Source organism: Pyrgilauda ruficollis, unplaced genomic scaffold, assembly GCF_017590135.1.
Source record: "Pyrgilauda ruficollis isolate IOZ18807 unplaced genomic scaffold, ASM1759013v1 scaffold186, whole genome shotgun sequence".
Classification (NCBI taxonomy): domain Eukaryota; kingdom Metazoa; phylum Chordata; class Aves; order Passeriformes; family Passeridae; genus Pyrgilauda; species Pyrgilauda ruficollis.
In genome coordinates, this window is record NW_024517651.1 from 132,583 (window position 1) to 147,586 (window position 15,004).

Consider the following 15,004-nt stretch of genomic DNA (forward strand, 5'->3'; position numbering starts at 1 on the left):
GTAATCCAGCACATCCCCTCCTGGTCAGAGTGCACAGTAGAATAATGCAGCTTGCGCCCTCCGTCTGGTAATCTTCAGGCAGATTTGCAGGCAGATGGGTTTGAAATCCAGCAAAAAATTGCATACTATAAATAATTAATGTTATTGTCTTGGGAATCTTGCTTTAACTCTCTGTCTTAAGTTTTCCAAGATGCAGGCATGGGTGATTCCTTTAAGTGTTCAGCTTGAAATAACCTTCCAGACTGGCTCTGCAAGGAGCAAACACTCAAAATTTCTTAAAGCAGTTCTTAACATAACTGTGGGCAGCTTCCAAAAGCATTAAGAATTTCAAAGAGAGCATGGCTCTATGCATTGATTTTCCATGGGCTTTCAAACTACTTTTCAATCTACCCCCAATGTTTCCCATTGGTAAAGTGCTCATGATATCTTCAGTATTTCTGCATTAACTAGCTGCATTTTTTTTAAGTGCTGTATAGGTCTCAAAGCTCTATTTAACCTTTCTTTGTCTGTGCTTATCTCATTAGGTCACCCAGATTCTCAGCAACTCTGATTCAGATACCAAGGCCTCTCTTACTGTGTCGTGCCTAGGAGAAGGAGCCTGGAGCAACCTTGGGCATCCTCGATTTCAGGACATTATTAATCTAAAACTGAATCCTGATCCAGTTCTGCCAGAAATGGATGGGGTGTCTGAATTTGCAGAATATGTCTCTGAGACAGTTGATGTGCCATCTCCATTTGATCTCCTGGAGCCACCCACCTCAGGGGGTTTTCTGAAGCTTTCTAAGCCCTGCTGCTACATATTCCCTGGGGGAAGAGGTGATTCTGCTCTCTTTGCTGTCAATGGGTTTAACATCCTTGTGGATGGTGGCTCGGAGAGGAAATCATGTTTCTGGAAGCTGGTAAGGCACCTGGATAGGATTGACTCAATCCTGCTCACCCACATTGGTGCAGACAACCTGCCCGGCATCAACGGCTTGCTGCAGAGGAAAGTTGCTGAGCAAGAGGAGGAGCAATCCCAGGGCTCTACCAACTACAGTGACTGGATGAAAAACCTAATTTCTCCTGAGCTAGGGGTGGTTTTTTTTAATGTTCCTGAAAAGCTGAAGATGCCTGAAGCCTCCATGAAAGTAAAGAGGAGCATCGAAGAAGCATGTATGACACTGCAGTATCTCAACAGACTGGGCATTAAATCAGAGCCTCTCTACAGGGTGGTGAGCAGCACCATCGAGCCCATCACGCTCTTCCACAAAATGGGAGTGGGTAAGCTGGACATGTATATACTGAACCCTGTCAAGGACAGTAAAGAAATGCAGTTTCTAATGCAGAAATGGGCTGGCAATAGTAAAGCAAAGACTGGCATCATTCTTGCAAATGGGAAAGAAGGTGAAATTTCTGTTCCCTATCTCACATCTATCACAGCCCTAGTGGTATGGCTACCAGCCAGCCCAACGGAGAAAATTGTAAGGGTTTTGTTTCCTGGAAATGCTCCTCAAAATAAGATATTAGAAGGTCTTGAGAAACTCAAGCACCTGGATTTTCTGAGGTACCCAGTGGCTACTCAGAAAGATATCACTTCTGGAATACCTCCACCTGTGCTGAAACAGACCAAAATTAAACAAAGAACTGACAGTAAAGAGAGTCTTAAGTCTTCCCCCAAGCCAGCTGTGACAAAGCAAGTCAAGAAGGAAGAAGCAGTTGAGGAGGGGATTAAGGAAGTAAAACCAGAAGTAGTAAAGGATGCTAAAATTGAAAAAAAGGTTAAGGAACACACAGAGAAAGTTCCTGAGAAACCTGTTAAACATGAAAAGATAAAGACAGAAACAAGTGATGCTCTCAAAGCTGAGAAAAGAAAATTGGCAAAAGACAAGGTTGGGAAAAAGCATCTCAAAGAGAAAGTATCCAAATTAGAGGAGAAGAAAGACAAAGAAAAGAAAGAGATTAAGAAGGAGAAAAAGGACTTTAAAAAAGATGATGGAAAGAAAGACGAGAAAAAAGATTCAAAGAAAGATGATAAAAAGAAAGAAAACAAACCAGAGCTCAAAAAAATTCCTAAACCAGACTTAAAACCATTTACCCCAGAAGTAAGAAAAACATTGTACAAGGCAAAACTTCCAGGCAGACTCAAAACTGAGAAGATCAAAGTAAAACCTGAAAAAGAACCTGAAAAGATTGCTGCTGACCTTAAGACATTACCAATGGAGAAGGCATCTGTGCAAGCGGATCCAGGAGAGACATCCATAGTGGAACAGAGGTTAGTCCTGTCTTCACCAGAAGATCTTACAAAGGACTTCGAGGAACTGAAGCATGAGGAGAGAGGGGCCTTGCAGTTGACTCAAGAACTATCTGATACGGAGGTTAACGATAAGATTATGGGAGCACCTGAAGCAGAGATAAAAGACTCTGTTGATATGACTGGGCAGAGTAACCTTGAAATGGATCTGATTTTAAAAAGAAAGACCCCTGATCAGGGAGTAACTACTACTGATACGGAAAAAGAATCATCAGCAGAGGAAATGGCAGTCCATCAGCAGGAGCTGAGGGGAGGTCCTGCTGAAAAAATAGAGGATGAAAGAAAAACAACAGACGAAAACCATGACATAAGGTACTGGGAGGGAAAAGCTGAGCAGGGCAAGGACATTCAGGTGTTTCCTGACAAAGAACACTTGCCATCACATACAGACCTTTTGGCAAAGGGTGCTCGGCCACCAGTGTTCAGAGAGGAAGAAAAGGAGGAAGAGGAGAAAATCTCTTTGGACAGAAAACAGAGAGAACCAGAAACTTGTGAAAAGTATATTGAGGGGACAGAGGTACAGGAAGAGGATGAGAGGGAAAAGAGAGAAGATGTGATAGAAAAGGCAGAACTGGAAGAAAAGGAAGAACAGCACATGAAAGCAGAGGAGAAAGTAGAGAAGAATAGAGAATTCTGTGGGCTGAATCAGGATGATAGGGAGGACAAACTGTTCACTATTACAGAGAAGGAAAGAGAATTTAGTTTCATGGATGAGAAAACCAAGTTACTTGGAAAGGACATAACAAAGGAAGAGTCCTATCTGAGCAGCCTACCAGTCCCACCAGGAGCAACAGCAGAACATGTTTCTTACATCCAAGATGAAACTATCCCCGGCTACTCAGAAACAGAGCAGACCATTTCTGATGAAGAAATACATGATGAACAGGAAGAGAGGATCCCACACTTGAAGTATGATGTCAATGCCTATAACATTTCTGTTCCTGACCATCCAGGCTCTTTTGAAGCAGTACATGGAATACAGACCATGCCTCCTGCTGACCTTTCAGCCAAGGGCTATGCTGGGCAGGAGTCTGAAATCCTGGCATATCCTACAAACATTGTGGCAGCACCTCTAGCTGAGGAGGAACACATATCTTCTGCTACCTCCATTACTGAATGTGACAAGCTTTCATCTTTTGCAACATCAGTAGCAGAGGATCAATCTGTTGCATCCCTAACAGCACCACAAACAGAAGAGACTGGGAAAAGCTCTTTACTTCTGGACACAGGAAACAGTATGCCCTCCTCTCGGACTGAAGCAACCCAAGGTCTTGACTACGTTCCCTCTGCTGGCACAATTTCTCCCACATCATCCTTGGAGGAAGACAAATGCTTTAAATCTCCACCCCCTGAAGATTTCCATGCATTAGCAGAAGGAGAGAGAAAAGTGGAAACTCAAAAAAAGGACCTTCATGAGGAGGCAGAAGATGAAGAAGATGAAGAAGATGGGACTCCAAATATTGAGATGCCTGAGAAACTCAGAGGGCATTACAATGCCCCTGTGTTTGTTCCTCAAGGGTGCCCTGACAGTGTGATAATCAGTGTTCCCAGCCAGGTGATGCCTTTATCCACTGAAGAAGCAGCGTTTTCCCAGGCTGACTCTGCAGAGGCTGAAGAGCGATGCACGAGTCCCGACGACAGCACAGTGAAAATGGCCTCTCCCACTCCATCTGGCCCCACCAGTGCAGGGCACACACCCTTCCACCAGTCTCCAGTGGAGGAAAAGCTGGAAACAGTAGATTCAGATCTATTTGAAAAACAAACGGATGCTGCTGCCAAGAAACTGGAAGGCCAAACTTCGGTTGTGGCGAAGGGAGCCAAGGGTGAACCTCTCAGGGAGGACGAGGCATCTGTGGCTAAATCCAGACATGAAGGAGAAGTGCCTGGACCTGTGCAGCACGAAGTGGCTTTGAGCAGTGATGTTCCTGTGTCTCCTGAGGAGGAGGTACAGGAAGAACCAGCGAGGAGGGAGGAGCTGCCCTGGCTCTCTTACCACAAGCAGGACACGGTGGTGATCGGGGAGGATGAGGAACGTCCCAGCACAAAACCAGAAAAAGAGCAAGGAACTAAAACCGTGACAGAAAGTTTAATGGGATTTCCAAAGCACTTGTCCTTTGAGCCATTTGCAACCACAGGAACTTCTCTAGGAAATGTGGATCTTCCACAGCTCACAAGCCAAAGCAAATCTGAAAATGACAAATCTTTGCAATTTTCACCAGATGGCATCAAATCACCTTCTTTTACAGAAGAAAGGGTTGGTAAAGAAAAATCCTCAGATATTTCTAAGAGAGTTACTACTGAAGAAGGAAAACTGCTACATTTCACAGAAGACACCTCAGAAGAAGAGAAATCTTCTCATGGGTCCATTGAAGATATTTCACCAGAAGAGACCAAATCCATTTCTCTTGCTGAGAGTTCCAGCAGGAAAATCTCTTCAGATGTTTTTATTAAAGGAATTTCTCCAGAAGATATCAAAGCTCTTAGTTTCACAGAAGAGGTATCTGCAAAAGAAAAAACTGTGTCCACCTGCACTGACAAATTCTCTTCAGAAGCTGTGAAATCCATGTGTTTCACAGACCAGAGCCCAGCTACATATGAAAAATCACTGGAAATTCCTGCCAAAGAACTGAAAGAAGCATCAAAATCTTTTCCTTGCCTAGAAAGTAGTTCAGTTAAAGGCACGTCACCCGGAGATTCTTCAGCTGAAGAAATGTCTCCAGATGACAGCAGTTTATTTTCTGCATCAGAAAAGGGCCTGTTGAGGGGAAGAAATGCAGGCTTGGACTCTCAGGAAGTATCTCCAGATGCAAAGGGCTTACATTTTACAGAATCTAGCCCAAGTGAAGATAAAACATGTTCACACATTTCTACTGAAGGCATAAAATCTTGCAGGTTCACAGAAGCTCAAGAAAAAAAATCTCCAGAAATGGAAAAGTTTTGCATGAAAGATTTAAGTTATGAGAAGAAAGTGTGGTTTCCAGAAGAGGTAGAAGAGGTCCCTGTTCAGGGAAGGCGGCAGAGATATGACAAAGAGAGGGAGTGTACATTCTTGGATGAGGTACCAGAATTTGAAACAAAATCCTTTCCTAAACTGGGAAAGGAGGACAACCTGTCTCCTGCCTTACCTGGCAGCCATACCTGGAGAGGAGCAGAAAGGGAAGCATGGGGTTCTGCCTTTGGGTATCTTCAGGAAGGGAGAGACAGTGGGAGAGGAGAGCAATTACCCAATGAGGAGGATGAGGAGCTTCACCATGCTGAAGACAAACCCATGCTACTGCAAGCAGAAACTGAATGTTTAAAGATGGAGTCATTTGATTACAAAGAAGACACACAGAAGGGTACCCAACCTACATCAGAAACAAAGAAAGTGGATGTGATTCCTGCTGACATCACTGTTCCAGAAAGAACACAAAGGGAAGGTTCTCCTCTATCTCCTCAGTATGTCCCTGGTGAGGAAAATCAGGCCAAAGCTTTAACTGGAAACAAAAAAAGTCAAGAATTGTTGTTGACCTCTAAACAAGATTGCTCCTGCTTAGACAATGAAGAGAAAGCTGTCCTAGATATCTATGCAAAGTCACTAGACCAAGTTCTGACATCTCCCCTGTCTGCTGTGAGAAAGGAGACAGAGGCACCTCCAGGAGCAGAGAAGCCCTGCAAGTTAGATCAGTGCAAGCCACCTTTATGGGAGGATGTCCCATCGAAGGCATCTGAAAAGAAATTAGACATCAGTGATTTGTATCAGGGAATAGATTGCAAATACAAGTCAGATAGCAGGCAAGAGGATGACTGCAAATCCACTGGGGGTCTGTATGACTCTACAGGAAGAAAAGAGCAGACAGCAGCAGCATCTACTCTGTTGCAATCTACAAGAGCAGCAGAATTTGTTGCAGAGCCCACAGAAGGGAGTGCTGAGCTGTCAGGGCAGTGTGCACACTCCCCTCCAGCACAAGGCCCATGTCAAAAAAGTAGTGATGCTGTCGGCTGTGCTGGGGCTGTGGGTGCTACCATGCGAGAGGTGTATCCTCCAGAGACCTATTCCAGGAGTTCCCCTGAGCCTTATTCCTATGAGGAAGGGATCTGCACACAGAGAGATGATGACACTTCCACAAGACAAGAGCCAGAAGAAAGAGAACCAACTCCCTACCCTGATGAAAGAAGCTTCAAGTATGCTGACATCTATGAGAAGATAATTGTGTCTGGAGTGGGACCCTCTCCCTTCACAGCCATGGGTGCACACAGCCCAGGTCACACTGACAAGGTGCCAGTGACAGCACTGAACTCTCAAAAAGGTCAAAATTTTCATGTGTCTGCAAAGGAAGAAGAATCCTGCCTTTACACCTCTGCTGAGAAGGAACTGTCATCTCCAGCATCCCCTAAGGATAAAGCAGATTCAGTCTTTGACTATAGAGACATCCACGAAAGATATTCCCCCTTGTCTGAAACAGGGAAGCCCAGGACATCAGAAGGACAGGAAAAACTGAATGTGTCTTCTGCTTTGCCAGGAGAACTGGACTCTGCACTGCATCCATCATCTGCGAGCGCAGCATTTGCCTCTCCCACCGTCACAGCTGACACCTTTTATCAAGGAAAATCATCCACCTATATTGATGCCAGTTGTCCAGATGAGAATATACTTTTGTCTAGCCAGGAGCAGGTATCTTTGTCCCTGAAATCTGAAATCCCAAATCGCAAAGATACATACTATGAGAAAGCAGGTCGAGGGGAAGAAAGCGCCAGTGACTCAGAGCTAGAAAAAGGTGCTAAGGAGAAGTCTGAAAAGGAGTCTAAACTGCACAGCCCTGCTGAAGCTGCAGGCACTGTCTACACACACATCTCAGCCATCAGCAAGTGCCCTGTCTCAGACCCCTTCCTGCAGAGCAAATGTCAGGAGCCCCTTTCACCCAGCCCCACTGCCTCTTCTCCCTCTGGTCCAGGCTGGCAAGAGAAATATGGAAGTAGGACGACTGCATCAGCTGCTGTTGTGGAGACATATGTTGCTGGTTACAGTGACATGCCAGACATGGACAGAGATGAGCAAACTTCAGAAATGTGCCATGATTCTTCCCAAAAGATAGACGTTGCTGAAAAATCCACAAAGGGATCCCATTTCTGGGTAGCAGATTATCCAAGTGCAGCAGTGGCCTCAAAGTGCCAAGAGCAAGCCACATACCTGAAATCTGCTTCCAGCAAACAAACAGAAGTATATGAGCAGGGCCCGAGGGTAGAGAGCAGAGGGATGGATAGCTCTTCTGGATTTGAAACAGTCAGCACATTCAGACATAAGCAAACCTCCGCAAGCCATTTAGGGGATATTTCTCTTTCTTTAGAGTCTCCTTGTGCTTTGCTGTCAGACCAGGGAAACAAAGATGAGTACTTGGAGGTTTCTGAGAAAATCAGCAGCCTTGACTCATCTTTTTCTAAATTCTCACCGCTGAGTCCATATGAAGAAGACAAGGTGTTCTCCAAAGGTGTGGAGAAAGAGTCTATGACCCAGCAGCAGCTGAAATATGACTCTTCCAGCCTGTCAGAGGAACCTTCATCTGAAGCCACCACTCCTGTGATACTGACTACAGCAGAAAGTTTCTATTCCCATATGCTTTCCACATCCACAGATGCAGGAGTGGAATCAGGTACCAGGAGTGCTTGGAATGTGTCTCCACTGGTTCCAGATAATGCTGTGAAAATACATACAGCTGAAACCAAAGACTTAGTCCTTGCTGAAGAACATGGGTCTCCGTTTCCCTGTGGCATGGGTGACCACACCTTGCCATGCAGAAGAGAGCGCCAGGGCTCAGAGCCCACACCATTCTCTGCAGAGCAAGAGCAGCAGCACTGTGGTAGCAGCCCAGAGCAGAAGGCACCATTTGCAGCACAGCCGTTGCCACTGACATCTCTCCCTGATGTGCTAACATCATTTTCTCATCGTCAGCACAAAGATGAAACCACAGCTAATGGTCCAACAGAGGTGAGCACCAGTCTGCCAGCTTTCCAAAGCACATACCATGCAGCAGAGGCAAAAGATGAAAAAACATGTCCTGATTCTGACAGCAGTTTTTCTCCGTGCGCAGGCAAAGAGGAAACAGAGAGGCAAAGCCGTCCTTCCTCTCTGATGTCCCCTGAAAACAGTTTCCAGCCATTTTTCCCAGATGTGCAGAGGGGTGAAAAAGCAGAGGACTGTGGAGATGCTTCCCATGACACGGAGACCAATTTAGGAGGCAGTTCTGATTGTGGACAGAAATTTTCCTCATGTGAATACAAGCAGAGAAAGGGAGAGCTCTCTCCCTCATTCATCAACCCGAGCCCCCACGAGCTCTCTGAAGACAGTGACCTCTCACAGGAGGAGGGTCACCCTTCAGTGCAGGGGAGACCACCCCACACTGGGAGCAGTCCCATGCAAGGTGCCACAGTGGAGGAAACCCCTCCAACATCAGTGAGTGATTCTGGAACCTCCCAGTCAGACTCTGATGTCCCTCCTGAGACTGAAGAATGTCCATCCATCACAGCAGATGCCAACATGGACTCAGATGAAGATGCTGATTTCCTCCCAGTGGACAAAGCTGTGGGGAATGCTCATCATACCAGTTCTAGGTCCAGCCATGATCCTCAGCCTGTTCCAATGGTAGATCCCCATCCCCACCCTCCTCACCCTGATGTCTGCATGGTAGACCCTGATATGTTGTTAAACGAGCAAAGCATGAACAGAACTGATAAAATTTCCAAGAAAGACATAAAAGAAAAGAACAAAGGTGTGAGGAAGCCTTTGAGCAAACCCAAATCTTCCTCACCTGCCCGGAAATCAGATGTGAAAGGGAAACGATCGCCCACTCCTGTGAAACAGTCATCAGACAAGTCTCCAAAATCTGCCACTGCCAAAAAAGAAAGAGATGGAGGAGAAAAGCCCAAACCACGTAGTGCACTGATGCCAGAGGATGAGTTATCCCGGAGTAGTCACAGCAACCCTGGCAAGAGCCTTGTTAATGGCATCAAAACAAATCCCGGTAAGAAATCCTTCCTGAAAAATGCATTATCTCTATAGGTCCAACACAGAGAAAAGCACTAGGTTAAACACAGCAGACCAGAGAACAGATCTTCCTAGTCAGGCATAAAAAGTTATAAGCAGTGATAAGGTTGAGGTGTACAAAAGGTTGGTATGAAAGTGCAGTAGAGTCCTAGGAGTAGCAGTGATTCACAGGGATGGCAGGAAGCCAGGATGGACCTTCCAGAAAGACTACTGTAATACCCTAGGATAGCATACATAGGCTGTCAGAATGGGGGAGGAGGTGTGTCTGTGTGTTTAAGCAAATGTAGGTTTATTGACAAAAATTAAGACTAAGTATTAATTGGGATGACAACTCTGCAAAAGTTAAAAATGGAGATCTTTGGTTCCCTTCCCCAGAAAAAAAGCTTCTGATCCTAAAGCTTTCCAATCCCTCCTCAAAAAATAGCAGAACTTCCTTTCCCACCCAAGACCTGTGACAGCACTGGCCCAGAAATGAACCCAGGTCCCCTCTGAGCAGCAGAGCGTGGATAAGTCTCAACTTCGCTGCTGCAGTGGAAAAGTCTTTCTGGAATCCAAGTCCTTCTGTGTTAATCTGAGTGTTTGTCCCTTGCAGAAGGGTTTTGATAGCCTCTTGTTTCCTGTTTTCCAAAGCTTCCAATAGTCCTAAGAGCAGTTTGTCGGTGCCTGTGGGTCCACCTGTCTACGTGGACTTGGCCTACATCCCCAACCACTGCAGCGGGAAGAACACAGACCCAGAGTTCTTCAAGCGGGTTCGAGCATCTTACTACGTTGTGAGTGGGAATGATGCAGCCAACGGAGAGCCAAGCCGTGCAGTGCTGGATGCACTTCTGGAAGGGAAGTCTCAGTGGGGAGAGAACCTGCAGGTAGGCCATGGAAATACAAGGGGGTGTGTCATGCTTTCCATGTCACAAGTGCTCAGAAGAAGATGGGTGTCACATACCCAAGGGAGTACACTGAGAGGAAGCAAATGGTACTGGCTATACCCTGTTTTGCAGTCTCAGCAGAGTAATTGCTTGTACTGATGAGGAGGAGGACACCTGCAAAATGCTATGAATGGAAGAGATATGTCCTCTGTTCCACATCCTCCTGAGGGGAGAAAGCATTAAGAGATCATACACTCGTCCTTACCTACTGCAGGATGAGCCTATCCCCAAGCAAAATCAAACACCAACACAAACTGAATTTTCACCAGTGTCCCACACCCAGTGGCATCTCTTGCTAGCCTGGCTTTCTGAAGATTTTTCTGACATCAACTTACTAATAGAGCATTTAAACAAGAATGTAACAGTTCTTGCTTAGGCAGGCTTGCAGGACACCCCAGGTGGGCACTCCTGAAGACATATACAGAAAGGTATAAATGTTCTTCCAGATGAAGCGGCCTCATATTTCAAGGTCCCTGAGTTGCACACTGGGTCAATGGGCACATAGTGTCCATTAACAGTGACACTGGCAGTATTGTTCCTTTTCACACTGAAGGATCTTTCTGAGGCTGTCTCTGGAGCTCCAGAGCACGACGCTCTCCCCTGCACTGCAGCCATTCTCATCATTATGGTGTCAGTGCTGCCAGTTTGCTGCCAGTTCAGAGCCCCATTGTGCTGGTACTGTATAAAATAAAGCTCTGCCTCAGAGCCCGACATCTGAAAGACACTAAATAGAACAGGCAGTACCAAGGGTACAGTGTTCCAAAATTAACAAGAAATTTTAGCCTCAGCTCCTATGGGCATTCTTTGTCACTGCAGTTGTTCTCAATCATCCCTGCTGCTTTCTTTTCCCAGGTGACTTTGATCCCAACACACGATACTGAGGTAACACGAGAATGGTATCAACAGACCCATGAGAAACAGCAGGAGCTAAACATCATGGTACTGGCAAGCAGCAGCACTGTTGTGATGCAGGACGAATCTTTTCCAGCCTGTAAGATTGAATTCTAGATCTCCCACATTTTGTGTTCATCCATTGATTCTTCAGTCACCGATGCAACATGAGAGACACCATCTAATCACAGTCCAGTTCTTCTCTGGTTTAGTCCTCTACATGGTTCCCATTTGTCAGGCAATCGGGTATCCATCTTGCTCAGCACTGGATGCCATGAGGAAGAAGTGCAGGGCTCTGTAATTTTCTGGACTGAGTTAAGAGTTTGTGCAAGAGCAGTTGCAGGCCAGGGGCACTTTCACCTTCCCTGCTTTATTCTGCTGCCTGTACAGTTTCTGTAGACTATCTTGGCTGCCTTGCTGCTGTGAGAGCTTGTTCTACTCTCTTCCTGGCTGCCTTGCCATTTAACCTGTAGCACCATGAACCTCACCTTTCTGGTGAGGGCTGAAGTGCTGCTGCTGCATGCAGAGTGCATGGGAGGCAGGGGGTAGAGGCGAAATCTAACTTGCAAAGAAATTGCAGCAGGGAGATGAGGGAAGACAAAACCCTCTGAACTGTAATGTAACAGTGAAGGTCATTCTTCCATCTCCCCTCCTGAGCATACAGGAGGTGTTCTGAGCAAGGGGACCTGTGCTCCAACTAGGCACGACCACCACAAGCCAGCTTGGCAAATTTCTGTCCCAGGTACTCACCTGTGGCATCCTGCAGCGCCTGTTTGCTGTGCTCAGGGAGCTGGGATGAAGGACATGGCAGTGGGAGGGGAGGGTTCAGCACATTCCTAACCTGCTAACTTGAGCTTCGCACACACAGCAGCCAACTGACTCCTGCACACCAGCTGTGAGGCAGGAGGAGGCACAGAGAGGCTGTGGCCTAAACAGTTACACAAAAAGAGCATCCAAACGCACAACTACAGCCCCCTCAACAGCAGAAGGGCTGAAAAAACCTTGGCCATGCTTGGCCTAGGATGTACAAGAAACCTCCCTCTCCCTAAACCAAAGCTGTGGTGAGGCAGCTGAGGAGCACACAGCCATGCTGGGGGAGGCTGGTGCCCAGCTGTGTCGCTGTGCTGTGCCAGCTTGCACGCAGCAGCCATCGCCCCACTGCCTGTGTGCCAGGCTCCCAGCCTTATAGTTGTGTACAAGCTTTTTGTTGTCCCCCCAAGTGTCCAGGATGTGGGGAATACAACTTGTGTGAGGGAAGAGAAGGCCCTTCCCAAAATACTTGGGAAAAAGTAGTTTAGCAGGTGTAGTCATTCTCAGTTACCCCACACTGTGCAGGGGTGTGTTGGTGGCGCAGGTGAGGTGCTGCTCATCCATGTGGTGCCACCTTGCAGCTTGTTCCTTGACCTGCACGTCACTGTGGGCACCTGTCCTTGCTCTCTGGCTGCCCTGGCAGAAACACGAATGTGTGCAGCGAGTGCACTGTGGCTACTGAGCAGCCACCCAGAACCTCCCTGGCACACAGACCTGTTTCAGTGTGGGAGACAGTTCTCCCAGCAGGGACTGGGATGTTCAGCTGCACTAAGCCTGCAGCATCCATGAGCCTTTGCCACGCCCAAGAGAAGTGACAGAGGATCTTACCACGAAGACGGCTTTTCTGTAGAAGAGTGTGGCAGCAGGCTGTGCTCTGGGAAAGAAGGAATGAGATGGAAAGCTGTGCTGCAGTGGCTGTCAGTCAGCACAACGTATTTCCATCTGCTGTGACACCCACTGTGCTTGGCCCTGAGCAGAGGGCTGACTCCACCACGAGCATCCTCGGACCCTGTGTTGCACTTGCCTGGGACACTTCAGTCTCAGTGCTAGTTTTCTGGCAGGTGACATGAAGAAAATGCTGCTTAGAAACCTGCTCCTAGCACTAAAATGGAGTTTCTAGGGAAATGGTCTATTTTGCATTTTAATTTATATATTTATTTTTTTAACGTTGAGCTGCATTTTGTGTTGATTTAATATTTTAATTTATACATGTTAACATGATACCATGTGCTTTTAGTGTCAGTTCAGAGGTTTTCTCAGTACAAATACTAACATGCTGCAATTTAAACAAAATGAAAAGACCATAGAGAACTTGTGGGCAGCAAAAATGTCTCTGCAAGGCTGTGTCTAAAACCCAGCAGCTGTAGGACAAGACCTGAGGCCAGCAGCCTCCCCACGGCACAGACAGCTCTTTGGCTACTGCCCTTGTTAGGAGCATGTGAGCTCACTCAGGGCTTTAGCAAATTCCTGCCCTGTGCTGTGTTCATTTTAATCATGGAATCACACTGTGTCTGCCAGCATAATAAATGTCATTCTCTGTACCCTGATGGGGTCAGCATTCATGAATGTTGGTTCTGGCAATTGCAGGCACTAAAACATCTGCCCCTGCCCCTCCCCAGAATGCTGGGGGGCTTTGCCTACTGTGCTTTGGGGAGACCCCGGCCCCCTCGCCAGGTGGCAGCTGCTGGATGCCAGAGGCACAGGCATGGCCCTCACTGGCTCCTGGGATCCCTCTGCGTAGCTAGATGTAAAAGCTGATGCACTAACTTTAGATAGACCCACACATGAATGTTTTCTCAATTTTAAACTTGAAGCAATTCTGACTAAGCAGCAGTAAATAGTGAGGCTTTGTGAGGTGCCTGCATCCTCCAGGCAGGAGTGTGGCCACTGGCGGATTCCAGGAGGAACGCTGCCCTCCATGCTCTGCTCCTGCCCTCTGCAGCTCTGCTGCTTGGCTACCTTTATCCTACACCAGTTTGCTTCCCTGTCCTCAAGGCTCCACATTTTTTTTTCAGTTTTTGTCGCAGTCTGTTCTGCCTTGAGCTTCTCTCACTCCCTATGTCCCTCTCTCCTCCACCCCCTTCCATCTTAAAAAAACAATGGGGAAAAAGACTTAGGAAAATGCTGATTCATAGAGTCTGGCCCTGCTCAGGCCACAGGAGCCAGCAGGACCCACTGGAGCCAGAGGTAATACAACACTATAGAGAGAAACAGTTAAACTCTGCTTTTGCTTGTTTCTGCATGTGGGCAACAACGCGTAATCTTCCTGTATGTAATAGGTAAAAAATACTATTTTAAACCTATAATTAAAAAAGTGAACGTCTTAATTGTATTGAAATGGCATCTTGTGCTCCTAGCTTCTTCTATGCTAAATGTTTTAAGAAGAGAGCCCTGATTCTTTTCTTCAGCATCACATTTCTATTTGAATTTAGTTCCTTGAGTTCTGTCCTTTTGCCCATTTCCATGTGAAACACTGTAACTAACTGCTGTCAAGAGAGGAGCCCAACACATTAATAATAAAGCCACATTAATTGCGAACAAGAACATCTCCAGTGGTTTCCAGCTGTTCTTTCAGTGAGCCCACGCTTGCAGGCAGGAGCACACAGACAGCTGCTGTGCCACCCTCCCACGCCTCCCAGCTTAGGCGAGCCCCAGCTTTTCCACCAACACCCCACCTTCACCAGCAGCTGCTGAACTTTGCTGTGACTCAGAAAGGGACACTCACATAAGGCCAGAGCCTGCCTGGGACAGCCCCCTGCCCCTGGCCTTAGCAGGGCAGCTCGTGGGTCCCTCCTGGGGAACATCTGGGACAGCTGGCTAAGGGCTGTGGGGGGAAAGCAGCTCCTGATAATCCAGTGAGGAGCCTGGCGTGGCCTGTCTGCCGTGCAACACCATCACTCCTTACAGTTCCAGAATCATGCATTCCATTGCAGCCCTCTGCCTGTCCCTGCACTTCTTGGGAATGGCAACTCTGCCCAGTGCTGCTGGCACTCTGAGCTGCGGGGTCTCTGGCCCTCTGGCAGGCAGCACACCTGCTGGCGTGGGACCTGGGTGCAGGCATGCCAGGGA

The 15,004-nt window shown here is 47.1% G+C and overlaps 1 protein-coding gene across 1 annotated transcript; it reads left to right on the forward strand.

Annotated features, from left to right (window-relative positions):
* Positions 1-659: 659 nt before the first annotated feature.
* MAP1A (microtubule associated protein 1A) lies at positions 660-14,479 on the forward strand. The gene is made up of 3 exons (XM_041464983.1): positions 660-9,288; positions 9,942-10,174; positions 11,087-14,479. The coding sequence occupies exons 1-3, from the start codon at positions 675-677 to the stop codon at positions 11,240-11,242; spliced, it is 9,003 nt and encodes a 3,000-aa protein (XP_041320917.1). The 5' UTR covers positions 660-674; the 3' UTR covers positions 11,243-14,479.
* The last annotated feature ends 525 nt before the right edge of the window (positions 14,480-15,004 follow it).

What these genes read in the sequence shown, in the direction of transcription:
- MAP1A (XM_041464983.1), top strand. Translation starts at nt 675, where the DNA reads ATGGATGGGGTGTCTGAATTTGCAGAATATGTCTCTGAGACAGTTGAT. An exon ending in TGGCATCAAAACAAATCCCG is followed by an intron (nt 9,289 to 9,941) that starts GTAAGAAATCCT and finishes TGTTTTCCAAAG; the next exon opens with CTTCCAATAGTCCTAAGAGC. An exon ending in AGTGGGGAGAGAACCTGCAG is followed by an intron (nt 10,175 to 11,086) that starts GTAGGCCATGGA and finishes TTCTTTTCCCAG; the next exon opens with GTGACTTTGATCCCAACACA.